At 43.1% G+C, this 13,385-nt stretch overlaps 1 protein-coding gene across 1 annotated transcript in view; it reads right to left on the reverse strand.

Annotated features, from left to right (window-relative positions):
* Window positions 1-3,184: 3,184 nt before the first annotated feature.
* The window catches only part of LOC142385716 (NLR family CARD domain-containing protein 3-like), a 30,594-nt gene continuing 20,393 nt past the window's right edge, over window positions 3,185-13,385 (reverse strand). Inside the window, exons 6-9 of the mRNA XM_075472429.1 lie at window positions 7,351-7,524; window positions 4,728-4,901; window positions 4,411-4,584; window positions 3,185-4,257 (exon numbers count right to left, since the gene is read on the reverse strand). Coding sequence (XP_075328544.1) covers window positions 4,227-4,257; window positions 4,411-4,584; window positions 4,728-4,901; window positions 7,351-7,524 — 553 coding nt within the window. The 3' untranslated portion in view covers window positions 3,185-4,226. The remainder of the gene's footprint in view (window positions 4,258-4,410; window positions 4,585-4,727; window positions 4,902-7,350; window positions 7,525-13,385) is intronic.

A 13,385-nucleotide genomic window follows, 5' to 3' on the forward strand; every position in this document is an offset into this window, starting at 1 on the left:
ACAGCATGGGTTCAGGAGAACGAAGCCTGGAGATGTTGGACGGGATCCCGCAAACAGGAGAGGCTGGAAGGGTCCCGTGATGAAGCCACCCCGCAGAGAAGTAGCCAGCCTGGGTCAGATGAGTATGATGCAATAATACAGACCCACTCAGACCATGCCACGCCACAAACTTTGCCAGCAATACACACTAGAGCTAGTCGTGAAGAGGTATCTGCTAAGCTTGAATTTAAGTTCATGGAATAAACGATTTGAGGAAGTGTGGATCATGGGTCCGGAGGAGGAGACGACCAAATCACCGCCTCTGGACGCCACAACAAAGGGGCAATCTGGTAAGATCATGTCAGATCGGGTCAGAAGTAGTTGTTCACAATGGTTGTAAGAATAGAAAGATTTTTTGGGGAAGTCTAGGGGGATTTGATACCATTAGCACTACAGGATAGAATAATCATGTTAACCCAAGAACAGACGGAGTGTACATGCACAGGTAAAGTCGGGAAAACAGTGTAACTATGGAAGATGGGTTAAGGCAGCACAGAATATGTGGTATAGTTGGGCATGGTACACTACGAGAGAACTGACAGCGACGGAGTGTCTCATATGAGCAGACGCGCCAGGAGCATTGCCTTTTGTTGTTCCAGAGCCAAACACCTTCAGGGACTGTGCGGTGGTCCAGCAACGGGAATGCAGAGAAGGTAGGTTCACATCGGAAGAGGATAAATGGTTATTGTTTCCTATGTGTGGTATTAAGTGCGGATTGATGTTTGGGCCAAATAAAGTACATAGTTATTTTCAAAATAAGGGAGGGCCACATATTGGAGTCTTCTTGTGCTGAATTTAATCTGAGTACATCACAGGATGGGCCTCCGTCTGATGATAGAGTAGATTACGATGGTGAGTTTGAATGCTTTTGGAACTCGCGTATGTAATACTACTGTTAAATGGAACCAATATTTATTAGGATTTATTTATTTGGATCAAATTGTGAAAATATAGAAATGATCATTTTAACGCTATATCTTTTTGGGGATCAGACACACCCGATAGCTGAGAGTTACTGGATGTGTGGAGATCATGTTTTGTTAAATGTGTTACCCAACAGGTGGATAGGTTTTTGGGCACTGGTGAGGAGGAACACATCAGTTGTGGTAGTGTATGACAAGGTAAACGAGATGCGAGGTTTGGATGTGGAAAAAGGGAGAGTTAAAACATATAGTGGTAACTACATCATGGATAAGTACTTTGATGCAATAGGGCAGCCGAGAGGTATTCCTTTTGAGCTCAAAGCACGCAGGGAGGTTGCAGCTGGATTTGAGTCTATTTTGCCGTGGATCATATTTAACAAAATGGGGAATGGACTAATTACATATAATACAACCAACAGGGAATTCTTAGCTACACGAGTGAAGGGTTTGCAGGCTTTGGAGAACAACTACATGAGACGAGTATGATGGCTTGGTAGAACAGACAAGTTTTAGAATGGATATTAGAAGGGAAAATGGTGTGTGCCAGATGGTTGGGAAAATGTTGTACATTTATACCCGGGAACACTGCAGCTGATAGAACGTTTACAACGGCCGTGAAGAAGATCAGAGAACGGAGAGAGGAGCTGACGTGTGATGCTGGTGGAGGTGAACGGTGGTGGACTGGTCTGTTTGGGATTTTGGGAGAAGGGGGAGCGATGACAGTTAAGGCGGGAATAGCAATATTGTTGATAGTAAGGATGGTTTCCCTATTGGTTTGTTGCATTATACCCATTCTGAGAAGGTGTTTGCTGCAAGTGATGTTCAAACGAACAGTGGAAGGAATCAGGAGGCAGATGACCATGCGAGACCAGGTCTGAGGACCAACGCATGGGAGAGCGGGTCAACGAATGAAGGTTATCAACGAACGGTTCACAAGATTCTTTCCTCGAGGGTGGAACCAAGTATAGTCTGACAGGGAGAAGAGATGCTGAAGATCTCTTTGATTGGGAGTGACGTACTGTCGACCTCTCCTCCCAGAGTTAGCTTAGCAGTTCCAGACCCAGCCGGACGGATGTTCGGCCAGAAGCAGACGACACCAGAGTACAGGAGATGGGACGGGACTGGAGGAGCTGCATTACATGGCATTTTATTACTATTGTTGTGTGATAATCCATAATTTTATGTATTATACTTGATACAAAACGGTGATTAACTGATTTGAAGGTGGTGTATTCAGTCTATGTGTATTATCAATCAAAACTGATCACTGATATGTCCATTGCCAATTGTGTCGGTCAACTGTTCGGAGTGCGACCTTGGTAAAGTGGTCGGTCGCCAAGTGGGGGGGGCCGTAGGTGAATTTTCCCAAGATAAGAACATGAGTTCCGAAAGTAGCAGCCGGTGGGTTTTTCGCACCTATGCACTGCGAACAGTGAACAAGTGTGATGGCAATGTAAAACTTGTAGTGTTGTTGAATTCAATATCGTTTAATTTAATTTAATCATTTAATGTGATTCGAGTATGCATATATATATTCCTTTTCATTTATTCAAAATGGTCCCGTTGATTGATATTGTAGAATTATTAGAATAATTTAGTGTTGATTATGTTAATTAATTCTTAATTAACTATGTGGGATGATTTTCTTTCATTTTAGATTATTTGTTTATTAAATCACTGATAAGTGATTTCAGGGGGGACTATGTGGGAGAAGGATGTCATGACATGCTCATGACTTCTGGCCTAGTTACATCCTGGGCCTTGTTGACTGGTTCATATGAATATTGTTGATAGTAAGAATGAGCGTGTTGATGATAAACTGCGAAAGCTAGGCGCCTCCAGAGAGGGCCACATACACTTGTTATGATAAAACGGTATAAAAGGGTGTCACAAAATGAGCCCGTCGGACATTTTGTACATTCTATATGCATATTTGCTGTGACGGTTTGTTCAATAAACTCCCCAATGGACGGGTGACCAACGCGGGATTCGACTCTAATTTCTCCACAACATTCCCAGCATCAGTGTGTCAGTGGAACTGAAGGTGAACTGTCTGACTTTATTTATATAGCACCTTTCATACTAAAAAGCAGCACAAAGTGCTTTACATAATAAAATCAATAATCAAATTCATGCATCAATTCACACACGACATCACACCGACAACCACACTGCACACATACCATCCCCCCACCCCCCACCCCAACATGAGCAACATCAATATCAACAACAATCAACAATAAAACCAACATTAAAACCTGGCTTGACGCTGAAGTGAGGAAACGGTATCTTTGGGATCTGTCCACACCGGGAGCCAGCCCACCAATGACCACAGAGGCCGCCCCCACGGGAAACCGCCCAGATCAGGGCGGGCCGGCATCCACACCACAGCCAGGGCTGCAGAGCAGGATCCCCCCGCCACCCCGAACCAGGGCCATCCCCACAGTAATGATCCCACAGACCGAGTGGGCATAGTCCCCGGTGTGGAAGATCCCCATGAGGAAAAACACTGGATAAATAAGTGTATAATAAGTATATAATAAAATAATAAAAAAAATGTGTTCAATGTGTTTGAATGAAGTCAAACGCGTTGAGGAGTTCAATCAGAGTTGAGGAGCTGTGTGGATTTGTAGTTGTGCATTTTCATCCCAGCTGTTAAACAACAGATAACAGAGTGTGTTACTAAATTCACCACCAAGCTGAATGTGTTTGTGGGAACATGAATGTTTTTTAGGCTTTCTGCATCATGTGACCCCGATTTGTTTTTCATCTGCCGTCAGATTCAAATGAAGTGCATGAAACCACACAGCAGCTTCAGCTGAGCTGTCACTCAGCAGCAGCGGACTTCTCTGTGGGCCGCAGGGGCTGCTGGGAGCTCTGAGGAGCTGTTAGAAAGCACGGGGGGGGGGGCCCTGCTCTGATCTCACAGCTCGTCCTTGTTCGGCCTGAGCTGCATCAGAGCGTCATCAGAATCAAACAAAGTGAGATGTAACCAGATCAAGCTGGAAGCAAAGAGAATACAACAGGTGACAGATTTTACACGCTGGCTTTTCTTTAAATTCAGGTGGAACTGCAGGTAGTGATGGCAGCTGGGTTTATGGATAATTTCATTACTGATCATTTCTAACAACTTTAACTTTACTATTCCAAAGGAAGAAAAACACAGAACATAAACACATCAACATGATACACATCATCATCCAGTCAGAGTCTCTCTGCACACAAGCTGCTGCTGCTTCATCCTCTCAGCTCACAACGTCCTGTTCATCGCCACCACTGAAGAGATGGCTTCCATCTGTAGAGATAAGAAAGAAGAGAGAAGATAAACGAGGGTTTCAGAGCATCCTCAGCTGTCTGCTGTCATCAGTTTTAATAAATATAATAAATAATAAATAAAGTCTAATAAAATACAGCTGAGAGCTGCATGGACCTCCAACCCTCGACTGACCTCAGAGTCTGCAGTTTGTTGTGTGGACTCTTCACAAGATCAGACAGCTCCTGCACATCTGATTCCTTCAGGTGGTTCCTCCTCAGGTCCAGTTCTGTCAGATGGGAGGGGTTGGACTTCAGAGCAGAGACCAGAGAAGCACAGCTGATCTCTGACAAATTGCAGACCACCAATCTGAATAAAGAATAAAACATTATTTAATGAAGAATCATTTCATCAACTAAACCACTGAAGAAGAAAACAGACTTTACCATGAAGACCAGCACAACTTTCACATCATATTAATCTGAACAAACAACTAAAAAATGGTGTCTGACCTCAGAGTCTTCAGTCCACAGTGAGGACTCTGCAGAAAGCTGCACAGCTCCTTCGCTGCAGAGTCAGTGATGATGTTCAGACTCAGGTCCAGTTCTGTCAGATGGGAGGGGTTGGACTTCAGAGCAGAGACCACAGAAGCACAGCTGATCTCTGACAAACTGCAGCGCCTCAATCTGAATAAAGAATAAAACATGTGAGCTGAAGCCAACAGGATGCAGGTTAAAACAGTCAAACAGAACAAGTGAAAAAGAGCTCTCATTAATATTAATGACAACATGCTGCTGCTTCAATAAAGACGGAGTGACTTCAGCTCTTAAACTCTGCCAGCTCCACCAGTGGCTCCATCCATACAAACTCATGTTGTGCAGCCAAATGATTCAAGTTTCAAAGAAAACAAACATGTCAGGAGGAACTTTGGAGCAAATGGGAACACACTGATAGAAATGGAGATCAGGTTCACTGTTTTATTGAAGGTTAAAGGCACAAAAACATGGTGCAGTGATGTTTAATGGAATCATGGAATCAAACTTCTTTAAAGAGTCGACAGCAGCAGAACTTGTTACTGTGACTTGTTGTGTTTGAATATCTAAGTCAGTGCAAACATTACAGAGCCTTAGAAAAGTGTTGGAACCATCCAGAGGTGGACTGATTGATCAGTTTGGCTGATTAATGGATGCTGATGGACGCTTTGACTAACTATCAGACTCAGTGGAGTTTGAGGCTGATGGTTGGGAGACCTCCCCCATCTCCAGCAGGAAGCTACAAAGCTGAAGTCAAGGAGGAGTCAGAGTGTTAAGTTCAGTGTTTCCATTCAGTCTTTAAACATCACAGCTTCCATAAGAGTCACATGATTTAGAAGCAGACAGAAACACAGCAGGCAGCAGCTCCCCTGAGAGACTCATCTTCAGGAAATCCATACACTGGACTAATGAGCAGATCAGTACAGATGCTCGCTGCCAAAGCTGTTTCTCCATGGAGTTTAACTGGGCCAAAATATGAGTTTTGCCATCAGTTGAAACTGAAAGTCAAGTCTTATTCTTTAAAACAACAGATTTTTTAGTTTGAAGCTAACTTTGATTTGATATCAAATCTTCTCTTTTCTGTTATTCTTCATATTTTAGTGGCTGGCCTTCTCTTCTATGCGGTGGTGTGCCGGGACCCAACTTTAAGAGGAGAGATGTCAGCAGACTGGACAGGCTGCTGAGGAAAGCTGGCTCTGTGGCTGCTGCAGAGCTGGAGTCCTTAACATCAGATGCAGAGAAAAGGACTCTGAACAAGCTGCTGTCCATCATGGACGATGAGAAACTGTGATTGGTGCTGAGTGCTGACAGAAACAGCTGACATTAACAAAGTGTGTCAGTGCTGCAGGTTATTTTCACCAGCACTCGTGGAAATATAGTGTGGAGGAGGTGTCTAAGAAAGGATTGCAGTTCCCACAGTCCCTGAAGGCAGCACAATGGGGGTCCCTTCAGCCTCCTCTGTTATTCTGTCAGTCAGGATTTAACCCCCCTGTCAGCTGACGTCCTGGCTCTCAAAGCAGGTCAGCAGCAAAAGTTTGAAAGTGAAAAAACGGATCAGAAGGTGGAAAAAAGTTCAGAATCTGACAGAAAGTTTGAATCTGAAAACAGAAAACATCTGAAATATGAAGAAATGAGACTAAAGTTGAAATAAAACACTATGAAAGAAGAATAAACTTTACATTCAAACTGAAATAAACGTCTGCTGCACTTTTTTCACTTTGAATCTGTTTTTTGTTCCTCAGAGAAACTGATGAAGCTTCATGTTTCTTATCTGCTGTTTCTCAGCCTGCATTCACTCACATGCTGCTCACAGCAACTCTGAGCTCTTACTGAATAAAACAGGTGGGAACAGCTCCCACACAGCCAGCAGGGGAACAGAACAGCATGTATCTGCAGTGATGAAGCAGTCCCTGCCTCCCTCCTTCATGGCAGCTCAGTGATCATCCTTTGTGTCTGTGTTGGGCTCACCTGCACAGGGTCGCAGCACTTCACCTGTTCAGCTTCTCTTTGGCTGCACAGCTATCAAACACTGACTCTGCTGCATGTTTTCACACATTTCTCACCTGATGGAAAGCTGCTCACACACACTCACAGCCTCCTTCCATCTGCTGTTACCTAGCAACAAGTTAGCTCACAGCTTTTCTTCCATCCATCGTCCAATCATGTTATTCTTCTTCTGATAAACTCTTCTTTGTGTTTTCCTCACAGTCACTAAATGTCAGCATCCCTTTCAGTTGGACTTGACATTGTGTAACAGAGGGAATTATTGATAGAATTCATGAAATAAAGCTCAACTGAAAGTGATTTCCTTTCAGTTATTAGTGGGAGAAGCTAACTGCTGCTGTGATGAAAGCTGCTTCCTAACCAAGTCAAAGATTGTTCATTTCCAACAGTGTTGGAAGGGAGTTTTTTAGTAGCTGCTGATTAAAGGGCTTTTGGAGTTCTGCTGCTCCAAACTGTTGTTATTGTTTCAGCCAGAAATATTCACCAACAAGTGATTCTAAATTTGTTTCTGTCTGACAGATTCACTGTGTTTTCTCATGATTTAATGAATCATCATTTCATCAACTAAACCACTGAAGAAGAAAACATGGTGTCTGACCTCAGAGTCTTCAGTCCACAGTGAGGACTCTGCAGAAAGCTGCACAGCTCCGTCTCTGCAGAGTCTCTGATGTTGTTCCCGCTCAGCTCCAGTTCTGTCCGATGGGAGGGGTTGGACTTCAGAGCAGAAACCACAGAAGCACAGCTGATCTCTGACAACCTGCAGCCCCTCAATCTGAATAAAGAATAAAACATGTGAGCTGAAGCCAACAGGATGCAGGTTAAAACAGTCCAACAGAACAAGTGAAAAAGAGCTCTCATTAATATTAATGACAACATGCTGCTGCTTCAATAAAGACGGAGTGACTTCAGCTCTTAAACTCTGCCAGCTCCACCAGTGGCTCCATCCATACAAACTCGTGTTGTGCAGCCAAATGATTCAAGTTTCAAAGAAAACAAACATGTCAGGAGGAACTTTGGAGCAAATGGGAACACACTGATAGAAATGGAGATCAGGTTCACTGTTTTATTGAAGGTTAAAGGCACAAAAACATGGTGCAGTGATGTTCAATGGAATCATGGAATTACTTCTTTAAAGCTATAATGTGTAATATTTCACGGACAATGAATGTCTCCATGTCGCATTTCGCATTTTCCGTTTCCAATGTGGAAACGGAAAATGCAAAGCTGATGACATGTCCTTCTACAAATCCCTTAGTTTTAAAATGGCGGAGCAACATGGAGACATTCATTGGAGTGTAACACTCTTATGTACATTCGTATGCTGAATATAAAGAATATAAGAACATTGCACTTTTGTGATGGAGGTAATTGATAACGATTGAGGTAATACTTGTGAATGATAAGACTCAAATTTGTTAATAGACAACGTGAAATATTACACATTATGGCTTTAAAGAGTCGACAGCAGCAGAACTTGTTACTGTGACTTGTTGAATATCTCAGTCAGTCCAAACATTACAGAGCCTTAGAAAAGTGTTGAAACCATCCAGAGGTGGACTGATTGATCAGTTTGGCTGATTAATGGATGCTGATGGACGCTTTGACTAACTATCAGAATCAGTGGAGTTTGAGGCTGATGGTTGGGAGACCTCCCCCATCTCCAGCAGGAAGCTACAAAGCTGAAGCTACAGATCTGTTCTTCTTCAACTTAAATCTGAGTTTCTGCTCTCTGATAAACTGCTGAGCATACAAATGTCTCCTTCATTCAGCCTCTGTGGAAACTGAGAAATGGATAAGGAGTTGGAGGAAAACATGAGGGAGAAGCACAGCTGAACCGGATACAGACGTGAAGCAAGTTCTCCCAAATAAAATAGGAAGTAAAGCTAACAAGATACAGAAGAGGAGCTGATTTCATTAGAAACATGACTGGAATACAGAACATGGAAGTAGAGCAAAAACTGAGTCAACACAAAACAACAGCTTCACAAAAGTAAAAGAAAGACAAACCAAACAGACATTTTACTTCTTTTCCTTTAAAATCATTAACCTGGAGGAAGCTAATGTGGTACAACATTTGGATCAGGGTGTTGCACATCCCCATATCTCCTATAGGTCTGTGGTGGAAAGTGTGATGTGCCTCGCAGCATCTGTTGGGGCAGCAGCATCAGAGCCAGAGAGACAAACAAACTGCTCTGGAGCCCCAGGAGCAGAGTATGGAAGGAAGAATGTTACTGAGGCTGCTCAATAACCCGGAAAACACTTCACACCCTCCACATAACACTGTAAGTAAGTAAGTAAGTAAGAAATTTTTATTTATAGAGCACGTTTAAAACAATTTCCACTGACCAAAGTGCTGTACATATGATATGGCTAAAAAAATAGAAAAATAAAAGCAAATCAGAACAAGCACAATATAAAAGCAAACACAAAGAGAGTAAGAAAGACAAATACAGAAATACAATTGACAAATAGACAGCACTAACAAATAAATAGCAACAGAACAGAAGACACTTGAATATAAAGAGAGGAGAGAGATGGAAAGCTAGGAAGCAGGGAAAGCCAGGGAGTATAGGTGGGTCTTGAGCCTTGATTTAAAGGTGGTCACAGAGGGAGACAGTCTAACATCTGGGGGAAGACAATTCCACAGACGTGGGGCTGCTAGTGCAAAAGCTCTATCGTCTTTTTGCTTGAGGCGGGTGCGGGCCACAGAGAGAATACCCTTGTTGGCAGATCTAAGGGACCTGGATGCTGAGAGGGGATGGGGGAGGCCTGAGATATATGAGGGAGCCAACCCATGCAGTGCCTTATATACAATCAGCAGGACTTTAAAGTGGATCCTAAAGCTAATGGGGAGCCAGTGTAAGGAGGCCAGTACAGGGGTGATGTGTTGATATTTTTTGGTGCCAGTTAGCAGCCTTGCAGCTGCATTCTGTACCAATTGCAGACGAGAAAGTTGGGACTGGGGGAGACCAACATAGAGGGAGTTGCAATAATCTAACCGGGATGTAACAAATGCATGAATTACTGTTTCTAAGTCCTTGGGAGACAGGGAGGGTTTGAGATGGGAAATAATTCTCAGCTGATGGAAGCTACTCTTGATAACAGAGCAAATCTGCCTTTTAAAACAGAGCTCTGAGTCAATGGTGACACCTAGATTTTTGGCATGTGGCTTGACAAAAGGGGAGAGGTGGGCTAATTGTCCTTCAATCAGGGGCCTAGCTTTAGGAGGGCCAAAATTGATGACCTCTGTCTTACCGTCATTTAGCTGAAGGAAGTTACTACTCATCCAGCGCTTAATATCCTGGAAACAATCCAGAAGAGGCTGAATGGAGTTATCAGATTTTAGGGGCAGGTATAGCTGGGTGTCATCGGCATAAAAGTGAAAAGAGATGTCATAATGCCGGATGATGTCGCCAAGGGGGAGTATGTATAAACAAAACAGCAAAGGGCCCAAAATGGAGCCTTGCGGGACCCCATAAGAAACAGGAGCTGAGGAGGAAGAGGAGCAACCAAGGGATACAGAGAAGGTTCTGTGTCTGAGGTAGGAGCTGAACCAGAGTAATGCTGTCCCCTTTATGCCTACCCAGTCCTCAAGACGGGATAGGAGGGTGTTGTGGTCCACAGTATCAAACGCTGCACTGAGGTCCAAAAGAACCAGGATCACATTTTGACCTAAATCTAAAGTGAGAAGCAGATCATTGGTGACTTTTAGCAGAGCCGATTCAGTACTGTGGAGTGTTCTAAAACCTGACTAGAAGGGCTCAAGGATGTTATGCTCAGTCAGGAAGGGAAGCAACTGGGCCAGCACTACTTTCTCCAGTACTTTGGAAAGGAAAGGAAGTTTAGAGATGGGACGGTAATTATTTAAAGAATTTGCATCCAGGTTGGGCTTTTTAAGCAGGGGTTGGACCATTGCATGCTTAAAGCAGGCAGGGACAGCGCCAGATGTCAAACAGGAGTTGACAACTAACTGTATGGAAGGGCCCAGCACATCAAAAGCATCTTTAAAAATAGAACAGGGGACAACATCACGAGGGGATGATGTGGGTTTCATACAGAGGACTACGTCCTTGAGATCTGCCAGCGATACATCAGCAAAGTGACTAAAAGTAAATAAAGGGCCTGAAGACACCTTAGGCTACGGCTACACGAAAACGAAACGAGGTTTTTTTTGAAAACGGGTACGAAAATTCTTGCGACCACACGGAAACGCGCTGCTGTCCAGACGAGAACGGATGAAAACGATGAAACGATGCAGTACACACGCCGCTGTGTCACGCCACGCTGTGAGACAATAGAGAAGTGTTAAAATTGGCTCACAGCGTCAACGTGTGACTGACGCAAAAACGTTTTTGCTGTAACAATGGAAACGAAACGAGGCCGTTTTCAAACTTTCCCACTCTGGAACCCGTTTTCAAAAACTATCGTTTTGGGGTAGTGGGAACGCCGGCTCCGTGTGGCCGCGACAGCGAAACGATAAGAAAAAGTATCGTTTACAGTGAAAAACGTTTTCGTGTAGCCGCAGCCTTAACTGCGGGGGAAGGCAGAAGAGGGGGAGAGAACAGTGCTCTGATGTTTTCAATTTTATCAATGAAAAATGTCTTAAATTTCTCACAAGCATCAGCATTTGTGAAGGGAGCCGGTGAGAGGGTTGGTGATTTGATTAATAGTGTGAAACAGGATTTTGGGTCTGTTAGCATGTTGATTGATAATATCAGAGAAGTATTTAGCTCTGGCTGCTTTGGCAGCTGCCTGGAAGGATGCTAAAGTAGATTTAAAAATGTCATGGGAGATTGTAAGACGGCCATTTCCTTTCAGCTCTCCGACAGGCCTGCCTGAGTGAGCGGGAGGCATCATCTAACCAGACTTGAGATCTAAATTTTGGGCGCTTGTGACAAAGAGAAGCTACCATATCCAGAATGGCTAGGCAGGAGGAGTGGAAGAGAGCAACAATATCATCTGGGCTGGATGAGACAGAAGAGGCTGAGGACATGGTAGTAGCAATGGACTCTTTGACAAAAAAGTCAGAGAACTGAGCTATTGACTGAGAATTTATACAGCGAGAGTAGCGGCCAGTAGCTTTAGCCGCCTGCACAGGGTTAGAGATGACAAAGTTAAATAAAACAGGTAGATGGTCAGAGAAGGATGTTTCCTCAACTATAATATTGTCTACAGAAAAACCATAAGATAAAACAAGATCAAGGGTATGACCCAATATGTGGGTGGCTTGATCAATATGTTGACTGAGACCAAATGCATTCATAGCATCACAGAACTCTTTTACCATTGGCTTATCTGGGCAGCATACATGAATATTAAAATCACCCAGTACTAGTAACCGGTCATGCAATGACACAAAATGAGAGAGGAAACCTGAAAATTCAGCAATAAAATCTTTATCTGGTTTAGGAGGTCTATAAATCAACACACACACCAGCGAGTTCATTTTAGATTCCACTGTCATGCATTGAAGTTCGAAGGTACTGTAAATCTCTGTTGGAAGCGACCGGATTTTCACGGCATTTTTGTATACAAGAGCTACGCCACCACCTCTTCCAACACGTCTCGGGGTACTAACAAATGAATTGTTTGTGGGACACAGTTCACCGAAGGCAGCAGACTCACCAACTCCGGCAACAATCTAGGTCTCCGTTAGAAAAAATAAGTCCAGGTCATGACGGCAGAGAAAGTCGTTCAATATGAAAGTCTTATTTAGCACCGACCTGCAGTTGACAAGAGCTGCATTAGCCACAAAGTGAGCTGCGGCTTGATGACATGGCGAGCGGAAATGACGTCATTGTGACGTCATTTCCGCCAAATGGCTTATTACAGCCGCTAATGCTAAATAGATTTTATTCCTTGGCACATATGTCTTTGTGTTCATTAGCTTTCTTTTTGTAAGTGCATCATCTTCTTCTTTTTATTATTATTCCTATGCTCCCCCTGGATATCTTCTTTTTGGCGTTATGCTCACATTTGTAAACTGTTATTTTGTGGATTTACTAATAAAGTTTAAAAAAAAATGCTAAATAGATTTTATCTCGTAAATTATCCCACTAATAATGCATTGATTGTTACCAAACTTCTGCCGTAGTACACATAGGCTCTTAACTCACAAAACGAGGCATTAGAAAGTTTGTAAGTTTACCGGGAGTTTATTTACCGCTGCTAATGCTCCTATTGCTAACGCAGGCTAATGCTAATGCTGCGTCGACGTCACCTCCGGTAACTCCCGGAATATGACTAAAGGAGATGTTATTTTATCTGACATGTTATCTGTCATCTGTATTTATAGTGTTGTTGTATGTGTGTTATGTAATCCTTTGTACTATGTGTCTTGATTTATTTTTGTTTGTATGGACCTTGAGTCTGAAGCTATAGCTTCTTGAATCTTGACACATTCCGCTTGCCATAGTTCAAGAAGTTGCAGCGCACATTTGAAAACGTGAGGCGCTAGAGAGCAAATTCATTCAACTTTACAAAATAAAATTGCACCACTAGATGGGGGAAGAAATTACATAGTGTCCCTTTAATAATTTGACTAAGATTATACTGTACATACCAAGAGTTAGGGTACTATTTAGTGGTACTAAGGTGTTCCAGCAGCACAAGAACATAATTGGCATAGACATA

The sequence above is a fragment of the Odontesthes bonariensis genome, chromosome 8, assembly GCF_027942865.1.
Source record: "Odontesthes bonariensis isolate fOdoBon6 chromosome 8, fOdoBon6.hap1, whole genome shotgun sequence".
NCBI lineage: Eukaryota > Metazoa > Chordata > Actinopteri > Atheriniformes > Atherinopsidae > Odontesthes > Odontesthes bonariensis.